General features: G+C 44.7%; 1 protein-coding gene across 1 annotated transcript in view; it reads right to left on the reverse strand.

The window, feature by feature from the left end:
• LOC100645932 (neurogenic locus Notch protein) overlaps positions 1-11,477 on the reverse strand; it is a 179,595-nt gene that overhangs the window by 141,247 nt on the left and 26,871 nt on the right. Inside the window, exon 2 of the mRNA XM_048404311.1 lies at positions 7,774-7,852. Within this exon, the coding sequence (XP_048260268.1) occupies positions 7,774-7,852 (79 nt within the window). The remainder of the gene's footprint in view (positions 1-7,773; positions 7,853-11,477) is intronic.

Raw genomic sequence — 11,477 nt, forward strand, 5'->3', positions numbered from 1 at the left:
AAAAAAGGAGTAGGAAAATAGTCGAAAAACAAAGGACACGTATAGCCAGTCATCGTGTAAGAGGAATAAAGGAGCCATCAGGTAGACAAAAGCAACAGGATACAAGATCAGGGTCGTGGGTTCGGAAAGAAGGAGAAAGAACGACTGTACCGAGGGATCGCCCCTAATCACGGGAGGTGCGGGAAAAGGACGCTTAACATGCAGACCGTAGCTGGAGGCGTTAGTGCCGTATAATCAGCGTTCCTTCGCTCTTAAACACCGCCATGGCACACGGTTGTTCTTGTGTCATGCGAGAAGAACCACCATGCTCAACCTCGACAAGAAGTACCACTATGCTCGAGAACCTACAAGGATGGTAGTTCGATGAGCAACCCTATCCTCGTCTTCGTATATAGAAACCGGTGATTCGTCTGCTACGGTGGGTCTTTGTCGAAGCATTTGCCACTACGAACCGGCACAAGCCCGGGGATTCTATCGGGTCTACGCGTGCAACTGGGTGGAGGGCACACACCATCCTGCTGCCAACCGTGTCAGGATATTACCGACAGAGAAAAGGAGGGCTGCTGATCAAGAGTAAACGAGAGAAAGGAATCACGGGAGGCTGCAATTACGTCGCAGGTGGCTGTAGGCCTGATCGCGAGGACTTTGGGACTACCTAACTGGGGCATCGAGAAGGAAACACGTGGTGATTAGCGGGAACTGGAAGAGTACCCGCGAGAGTTTGCCCGACACGAGCTCATCCACGCCAAGAAAATCGGCGTTCTTTATCGACCGCCGGTAATTATTACCCGTCGAGCGTCGCCTCCAACCGATTGCTTTCGATGTCCTTCTCTGATCCCCTTTAGACCGACTCGCCCAACTGGTTTACGTATTCCAGATAGAGAGTAACGAGATAGAGATACGAGCCTGTAACGCGTACAATCAATTCAGAAGGTAACAGGCTGGAAAACGCGTAAAGACTAGACAAAGTTTCTATCGTACGTATTTCCACCTGCAGAACCCGATACGTAGTTATAGATGTTGTAGCGCGCGAATTTTTTGAAAACGTTGCGTTTCCTCGATACGACATCGTTTTGCGGCTTCTCCTTCGAAACGACTTTGGATAACAGCGAATAGACGGTAACGCGAAACGTCCGTTTGATCGTATTTGATCCTTTACGCTCGGCACGATGTACACTCGATCGTTCTACGGTCAAAACCGCGTACGATGCTTTTTTTTTTCTCTTTTTAATATCTTTCACGCGATACGTATAACAGTAGAAAAGAACGAACGTTTCACTTTCCCGGAACATCGAGGTGTACCAACGCGTCGCTATACCTACTACGTAATTTACAGTTTCCACGGCGAATATTTCTGCTGTTGTTTATTCGGCAAAGAATTTATTATTAGAATTATTCGCAATGACATACGAAGCAAATCGAAGCGACGCGACGCAGAGAAGGATAATAGTCACGCTTGTCGTCGCAATCCTCCGCTAGAGTTTCTCGTTTAGAAACGATACGTAGGGACAGCCCGCACGCTGGAATCCTATTTAACGCGTAGCTTAATCACTCATTCAGGTTCATACCGGCCAGTAATAAATCGCGTGCTTAAACTTCTTAATCTTCGATCGCGAGGTTCTATCTGCGAAACAACCGATCCTGCGAGATAGCAGCACATCGCATCGGTATACCACGACACGAGTCATTAATACCATGCATGTATGCGGTACGACGACAGGAATAAAATTCGCGTGGCTCGCAAGAAAGGAGAGGCACTAGATACTTTTCTCGTTCGGGTCCGCTGCACACGCGCGCACCGATCGTAATTAAGAGCCGATCCTTCTCTCTTGCCGCTCTTTGCGCCAGTCCGCTCGCCCTCGCCCTCTTTCCACCGCCCTCGAGCCACGCCGATTTCTATATACCGTACGTGTATACGCTCGAAAACCGTTCGTATCGTGTCCCGTCCTGTGTGTACGGACGGTACGCGTCTAACGTAAAAACCTTGTAAATACGTACTGACCGCTTGTACCTTGTACCTTGAGCGATGTAACGGACGTTTGGAGGTGCAGAGCGTGCGGATTTCTAAAAGGCGAGAGATCAGATCTTGGCTACCGTAGCGTAGTACTCACGAGGAACAGAGACAGCTGATACGGCGATGATTATACGGAGGGGACGGAGGGGTGAGATTTATCTCGGTGCGGCGATGCTTTCGTATTAACCGAGTGATCGTGCTCGAGTTAAAAAACCATTGCTGAACGCCGAACAACGGTACTTTGGACGCCTGAATCGGTCAGCTGCGGGTTTTAATTACGCGAAATTAGTCTCTAACGGCAGCGATCGTTTAAATTCTTCTCTTAACTGGAATTCTATGGATTTTTCTTTCCTCGAGGAAGGCTCCGGTCGAGAATTTTATCGAATATCCAACGAGCTTTTGATGTTTCGAAATCTATCGAGACTCGTGGAAATTTTAAGAGTTCGAAGCCCTTATAGACGTTGAATATGGCACGTTTATCAAGAATTTCGACGAGTTAGAAATCGAGAAGCGCATCAAAGTTGTCCGATTTGTCCAGGAAAGCCAAGTTTGAGAGAGCAACGTCGTTGTCGGTTCATAGAATGAAAAAGACAAAAGGGAGAATCGCGCCAGTCGTTCGAAGCGTTAGGCATTCGTTTCTAATTGGCTCTAAATAATGATTTTTTCGCCCGCCTCCATAGAGCCTACCAATCCCGCTGTCGATGAGTTTCTTCGAACAAACCCATTACCGTACGACAATATTCGCGCTGGTAATCAGCACGTCGGTGCGACAGCAGAACGGTTCTGTTTGTTGGGCCTTCGTTATGCGCACCGTCGACGACGCCATCGACGACGCCATCGACGTCTACTGTAGCCACTAACAAAGAGGAAACTTTTCCACGACCGGGGCAGCGACGTGTACGGCGCGGCGTACGAGATACGTTGGAACCACCATGCGCGCCAGGCAGCTCCATCCAAGTGCCACTACGGTCTGACCAACAGCGAATAATAAACAAATCTTCCGGAACATGTACAGCTGTGGCAACGACAAGATTTTCCAATGGCTCGAGGCACGTATCTCGAAGGAAATGGAGGTTTGGAACGAGAGACGCGACCGACTCGTTTCTACGACCAAGACGATCTAGGCAACGCGAAATAGTAGTATTTTTTTGCGGAACTAATACTTGCGCAAATGTCCAGACCGTGATCGTTGTTCGTTACGTTAAAACGAACAGACCTCCTGGCTGGTGCGATTGCACGCGGATTCGCCAGCCGAGCGACCAACAGCTCTATCGGTTTATAGTTTATATAGTTTATCGAGCTCTCCGTTGGCTCTTGTTATCCTTAGATGAAAACAGTTACAGACGGAGCATCTTACGACTCGCCTTCTCACGAGAACGAGTCAAACCGTCTCGTAGGTATTCGCAAATAACACGTTCCGAAGGGTTCTGGGGGTTCTGCAAACATCCCGCGAACCGCTCTCTCTTATTCTGCGCCGCGGTCTTGCGTTTCTTTCGAATTTGCCTTCCTAAAGACTCTGAATCCTTCGCTTCCATCGTGGACCACGATCACTGCGGTCTCTTCTACAAATATTCGTTGGATCGTTTCCTGCGTTCCCTGCTTATTCCAGGAATCATTGACCATTTCGATCGGATATATTTCGATATTATACGTATGGCTGATGATGTACGTTGAAAGCAATCGCATTAAGAGTGCCAGGTTGAAGGCGTTAAAAGAAATCTGGTCTCGTAAGCAAGCGAAATATCGGCTAGGTTCATTTTCGGACAAGGAAATATCTCATAGTATTAGGCAAATTTCTCTGCTCGTAGATGAAACATCGTTAGCCTTCGGTAACTTTTTTTATCGCGTAGAATTTTAAAAGAATCTCGAAAGAAGTCGACTTACGATCGATAGATTACCTAATTTACGACTACCCTGTATCTTGACCTGTGACGCGATATAACGCGTAAGCTGAATAAAACCTGTAGAGATTAAACGCGAATGATCGTTGGTTCTATCCTCGATCGGCGATCGTTTGCGGGAAAGATCGGGACGGTCGTGTCGCGAAATATCGTAAAAATCCAGGAAACCAAGAAAAGGAAAAGAAGAAAGCAACACAGGAGAGAACTGCGCGGCGCGTTCAATCGAGACCGATGTCACTTTTGATCGGCGACGTCCGCTGACAAACAGGTCGGAGATAATTAGAGCAGCGTATCATCGATAGGCGAAAGAAGTGGAAGGAGAAGGTGAACGTTAGCAGGCGAGGGAGCTAGACGTCGCGCCGCGTCGCGCCGCTGAGACAAGCGATGGAAACGAATATTGTTCGCGGACGAGATGTACGGTGGAAGAACGGTGCGGCGGAGAGAAAGAGCAGCAGACGTCCGCACTTGAATCTGTATGCGGATGTCTGAAGGGAGGAGCGAGAGACGGAGAACGTTAGGAAGAAAAGGAGAGTGGGAGAACGAGGGCAAGAGAGAGACAGAGAGGATAGGCAGGAGGAAGAGAGAATGATGAATGTGGGAGAAGGAGGTAGGAGGCCGGAGAAGAACGAAGAGAGTAGGATAGGTTCGATCCGGTGCGGTGGTAAGAGAGAGGAGTGGAAGTGCAAGAGAACCGATTACTCGCGGAGGGAGCCGAGGGGGCCCACGAGGGGCCAGGATGCTCGGCGCATGCGCGGCGGGCGTGGGAACAGAGTGTACCCTCTCTCTCTTTCGTTCCATGTACCATTCGCCCAACCCTTCTCCGCGTTCGCGTTCCTTCTCTCTTGCTTTCTCTCTTACGTAGCCTGATTCCCTTCGTCTTTCCACGCGTATAGCCTGCATTCTCTCGCTCCTGGGCCCAATTCGTCCCCTCTGTGTCTCGCTGCTGGCATCTCTACGAGGACCCTCGATCGCAGCCGAACGCGCACGATCCAAGGCCCCGCGGGCATCGAGTTATTCGTTCAGAGGTGCTCAATATCTGGGTGATCGGTAATGCAAATAGAGAGAGGACGTCGGTCGCGAAATAGACGCAAACGTATGTACGAACGTTCCCGTCGATACAGACGAAGATCGATCCGACTCGACATGCACAGCTGCTTTCTTCCGATCGTTCAACTTTAGATTCGTTTAACGGCGAAGAAGCGAGGACACGTCGAAAATGGTCGTGCAAGCCGGCATAATTGGAAAATAAATTAGACTCTCGATGTGCATCGTTTCTTCGTTAATGCGTACCGACCTCCGAGACGTAAAAGTGGAAAAAGTCGATGGGTATACAATATCCGATGAACGTTAGCGATAGGGCGTCGTGTATCAGCATGACCGCGAGTAAATTGTACGTCCACACGCGTGCTTTGTCGTCCGACGTATAGTTCGAGTGTGTGCACCTGTACACGCACGGTCCAAGAAAACGAAACGCCTTTGAGCGTATGGCGCAGTCTCCTCCGCAGGATACCTACTCGCGAAGGTAAGGGGCGGGTATTTTGACAGCGCGTTCTAACCTTCGTCATCTCGTCTGTCGATCGTGTCGTGTCTCCTCGGGCTCCATTCGTTTCGTGGAACAAAGGTTTCAAGCTTCCATTACGAGATTTGTCCGTTTATCTTATATAATATCGCCGCCGCCACCGATCGACGAAATTTTTATGCGACGATATTGAACCTCGCTAGAAAATATATTTATCATATACGCGCCATCTATCTACAGCGTGGTCGAGACCACGTTCGAGAGACAACTCGGTGGAGACAACATTTTCCGGTAGAACAGATGCCAATGATCGCTGCTAATGGTACTCGTCGATTCGCAGTGCTGTTGCTACTAGATGCTGTCGCATGTGCAAATGGAAGGACCCACGAGAAAGATCGTGACATTCAAAGAAAATGGAAACGTGCAATTCCATTTTCATTTCGTACGGTAACACGTAGAAGGTGGATAATCTGGAAGTTCCGAAGATGAAAGATGAAATGCCAGTCCGATCGATATCAAGGGAAACGGAAGCAAAATACCAAAGTGGGAAAACGATATTATTGTTCTGCGTAAACGTACCCCTTTCTATGTACATATATCGGGAGATGCTCACTTGCAATGGGAAATCTATAGGGGTCGCGTGCCGACGCACGTGTCCTCTCTCCAAACGATACATTTAAGCGCACGTGTAAGTTCATCCACGTAAACATGTAACTATACGGGTGAATATTCTATGCGCAAGTACATAGACGATATGACGTGCAGAGACACGTGTGAATTTTTGGATACACCGAACATATGGATACACGGATGTACGTACGTGTGCGAATGTGATCGCTCGAGGGATAGTTTTTGCTCCATTGTACAGAATCCAGCATTCGTTAGCGGCAATCTTAATTCATCGTATTGTCAAGTGACACTAGCTAAATTCGTCATTGTATCGAATCATGGCCATTTTATGCTAGGGCTCCGGAAAGCGAGAGAATATAACCGCGATTGAAATTATGTACTTGATAATAGAATACGGCATGTGGTCGACAACTATTTCCATATATTCTCCGATAATATAATATGGAGTAGGTAGTGCTATCGATTATCTATAATTAAAAACAGAATTTTCTTGAATACACGCTTGAATTATACTGTGACAAATTTACAATGAAATATCGACATTTTGTTATTAATATCGGAAAAGGATTATCTAGCGTGTACTTTTGTCAAACAATGAAATACCGAATTCGCACAAATACCGCTCTTAGATGAACGAGAAGTAGAGCAATTACGAACAGACAGAATTATATTTGGAAATGAAATGTTTTTGTTAGCGAAATGAAATGTAACAAAATGATAAGATTTGTAGTACCTGTCTAAAGGTTAATGTACGATGAGATGTTTCGAAGACAAAAGTGATATATTTCCATATGATCGTAAAGGGTAACAAAATTTCTATGTATTTCTTTGAATGTAAAGATCGTGCATTTCGCCCGATATACTCCCAATTCCCTAAAACTGCTCTCATTCGCATAATCGCGAATGGTACGATAGGACAGCTACACGTTGAAGCAACAGACAGAGGCATCGAACAACTGACCGATACAAAAATGTAATCAACGAAAGTTTGATAAAGGTAATTTACATGTGTTGCCGGGTCACGACTGACGGTTATTACTGGACGCTATTACCGAACCCCCCGACCCATCTCTCGTTCCGTCTACTGCTATTTTCTCTCGATATTACGAACTGTCGATGCAAGACGAAGCGTCATTTTACGTTTTCTCAAAAGAAGAAAGAGAGACAAAAGGAAAACTGATCGAGCAACTATTATAAATTATACTTGTGTATACGTGATACCGTTCTACGTTTATTACGTACGTGAATGCGATCATTACGTGCCCATTTAAGATTTTACAAATATCGTACAGGCTAAAATTTACAAACATAAATAATGTCGTACCTCGAAATAGTAAAACAAATAAAAAGAAAAGTAGCAAATTAAATAGAAAATTGCAGACACGTCTGTATCTGTTTCATAAATTCCCGATTATCCGTTTTCTTGCCTTATCTTTCTTAAAGCGCTTCTCTTTTCCTCGTATTGCCTTGGCGCGTGGGAGGCGAAGAAACGTCCGGTTCTCTCGACTTCGCCTTCTCTATCTTACACTCCCTCCAGACGCCCTCTCTTATTCCTTCTTTGTTTGATCATCGATCGAATCGATCATCGAATAACGCAGAGCAACCGAACCCGGTCGTCTCGCGCACCAGTTCTTCGCACGCGCATCAAACGACAAAACCGTTCGATTCGTATATTACGATAATAAGAATGAGGGAATATGTGCACTCACTTGCAATGCGACTCGCCGCGTGGTGATGATACGCAAACTCCTTCGTTTTTGCAGGGGCTCGGCGAACACGACACGAAACCTGAAATTGTAGGAAAAACGTGTAATTATTTGTAAATAGTAAGACGTTTCGATCGTTAAGAAACAATCTTAACTCTTCGAATAGGCAGGGAGGTACACAAATATTTCTTCTCGGGTAAATTTGGTTCGGTGTAACGTGTCTTTTTTTCGATATACCTTGCGAGAAGGACCAAGATCTATGTAGATCTATGTGAAAAGGTAAAATGCTCGTCGAAGATCTACGATTTTCCTTCTGGCGCGAACGCTTCGAGTTCGCTTATCGCGTGGGTGTAAGTGTAAGTAATTAAAGGCCAGTCGGAGAACGCAGAAGGCGGCAATGGTTACTGTGGATCCTCGGGGGAACCTTTGACACGCCGTACAAAGTGAACTTTCGTGTATCCCTTCTTGAAGAATACAGCGAGATAAGGATAGGACGAGGGAGCGAAAGAGAAGGTACCTTTAAGGGAGCGAAAATATCGGAGATCCTTACCAGTTCGGGTGTAAACGCGACCGAACTAGAGAAAAGGGATCGGCGAAATTACCCGCGCGCATCCTGCTCAGCCATTGCCTCGAATAATTTCACACGAGTCAAACTGTTGCACGTGCACGACAAAGAATCGGACAGAGATTAAACGAGAGAACTTTCCTAATACGAGTATAACGGAAACTTTTCGTTTCATTTATATGCCAGCAAATTCCATTTTTACATCTTCCTTTCAGGTTGTATTATTTTATTCCGAAACGTAAACACGTGTATCGCATAGAAGCTCGTTGCATCTCTGACATTCAATATCAAGCACCGCCGTACATTTCGCAAGACTAGACAAAGATAACCGTTTTTTATTTCTGTCAAAAGATGAATTATCGCTTCCAGTTGGAGTAAGCGGAATTTCCAGACGGAGAAAAGAAATAGCGCGTTACAAAGATTCGTTGAAATATATGATATAAATACAACGTATGAAAAGTATGTAACAAAAAAGAAACAAAAAAAGAAAAAAAGAAAAGAAAAGAAAAGACAGGGAGAAAAAGTAAGAGTAGACGAACCGATACAATTACTCCGCTCGTGTTAGCATAGTTAAGCACCTAGCGCGTTGCTTGCTTGTTGTGCAAGGAGCTGCGCGATATTCTACCCCTGCATGCATTTGTATATCTTAGCTTTAATATATTCCTTTTCGTTGGAACCATTAATGTCGAATCTCGAATAACGTTCGTGCTAAATCACGCGTTCAGAAAACGTGTGTTTAAAAGTCGATTAACGTGCCCCGCATAAAGTACTTACTTACACGGGACCGGCTAATGCACACACAAGCGCAGCTATGCTAACGTAGCAAATAAATAACTGCTTAACATATGTAGAAAGAAAGGGAGGAAGGTAACCGAGTTGATGGGCTTACGTTTTATCAGCCAACTACGAAGCCCTATGGGATTCCCTTTGCCTACGTTCTACATCACCTTTCGTGTTACAATTTTACACGATATGATGCAACGTCTCTCATCTAGCTTATAATCTAGCTAGTTTTTTACTTGGCCAAATTAATGTTTTAAACATTAGCTAATTGAAAGTTTGCAATTACGGACCATGGCATTGTGATTTTTGCGCGCTGAAAGGAACACAACGTGATTTAGAGCATAACTAAGATTCGTTACTTCGGACAATTTTATGATTAGAAATATCGTCGCTGGAAACGCTTATTGTTCGTATCGATTTCAATACTTTACGTTTAAAAATCGAAATAATTTCGGAAAGATTAGGTTAAACGAACAAGGTCATAAATTTGGTCATGAACAACGAACGAAGAGAACGTTTCGTAAAGTTTGGTGAACTAAAAGCTGTAGACACGGGACTTTATCGATCATGCATAAAAAAGAAAGGTATTAAGAGAAGAATGCACGTGACATAACGATGAGGACTGTTCATAGTTTATAGTATCGCGTGGGACGCAGAAAGTCGTCCTAACGTTTGTAAATGTCATCTTAATGGCATACATTTCTCGAGTTAGGTAGATCCACGCGCAATCACGTGCCGTCACACATTCGCGTCACACATTGGTGAAAACGCGTGCGCTTGCAGTTTGCAAGATTCTGCCGGATATTCCAACTATTATGCTATACCGTGTACAATATAAAACAAAGAACTATAGATGTAAACTCTAAAGAAAAAGTATTTTCATACGCAAATATTTTAATACTCTTTTTTTATTGATATAACGAATTACACATGTATGCATTTGCTTTGCAACATACGACTACATTGTACGTAGTAATTCTATTCTGTTGCATTAGAAAAATAAAATGAAGAAACGAACGTACTTGGGATCAACAACTCGTAGGAGTCACGTTCAGGTATTAAAAGTGCGGAATCATTGGCCAGTTGGGATCGACGAGACGATTCAATTCACTTTGAGAAAGACAAAAGGGTGGAGAGTAGAGCCGAGTCATCGCAATCACAATGAAGCACCGACACTCCGTTCTCGTCGTGACAACGACGAAGACAAGTAGCAGAGCGTCGCGTCGCAACGTCCGCGACAAGACGGATGAGATCAGTTAAACCAAACTGCCTTCGTGACAAATCCTCCGTTTCCTCTGTTTCCTCTGTCGGTTCGCGACTCCGTTTTACTAACGTCGACGCACTCGCGTGTATACCGCACACGTTCGTCCTAACGCGGTCCACCATCGTAATTTCTATGTAGGAAGACTGTCTTTAGTACGATTCCGCGGAATTTCCGTCCGCGGAACAGCCTGATTAGCAGCAAACCACTGTTAATTCGACGCTTCGTGTTCTTTCGAGCGAACGGAAACGTATGAAATAAATTTTTACCTCGGAGGTAGTGGAACGATCAAAACGTAAGATAATTCAAATGATTGAAATTACATTACGATATTATATAGAATGTTTGGTGTTGAGACGGTAAAAAAAGCTGCAGCGAAAAAAAAGTAGATTAGGATGGAAAAATGAAATTGTAAGTTGAAAAAATAATTGTAACAGGCAAGGAGGAAGTGAGAAGTAGTTTGAAATTTCGACAACGAACGCAACCGAGTCTCGCTCGAAACAAGTGCGAACAAGCGAAAATTCAGTCGTTAGGATGTCGTAACTAGTCGAGCGTTTCCTCTTCTGACTGAAAATACACTCGCACAATGATCTGCACTGCTCGAGGGGGGAAAAATGGCTTTAATTATTTCAATTCCAGAGTAAATTGCATCGCCAGTAGAAAGCCACTGTTGAATTACGCCTTCCTTCCTGCTTGTCCGCGAAATTAATTCGCGCCCGTGCTAATAACGAAACCTCCGTGCAAATTGTCGTGAAAGCAAAAAGAGGACAAACGTATAGAAGATAGAGAGTTCCACGGTAGCGATCTCCTTGGTAACTTTAATTTTCCGGCAAAGAATTCGCAATATATTTCTAAACGTAACACATCGTACATTGGACCATCCCGTGAGTCGTAAGTATGTGATAGAATATTTTTTATTCTCGCTGCGAGAGTTGGATTTGAAATGAGAATGGGGAAGTTTTAATTTATCGATATAGACGTGTTTATCGTAAAGGAGACTAGAGACAAATTAATGTAAATCGATCTGTAAAATTTAGCACGAATCGTTTGAAAGTGACGGACGGAAGTGATATCCGTTATTGATTTTGGATCTCCAAC

The sequence above is a fragment of the Bombus terrestris genome, chromosome 3 (genome assembly GCF_910591885.1).
Source record: "Bombus terrestris chromosome 3, iyBomTerr1.2, whole genome shotgun sequence".
NCBI lineage: Eukaryota > Metazoa > Arthropoda > Insecta > Hymenoptera > Apidae > Bombus > Bombus terrestris.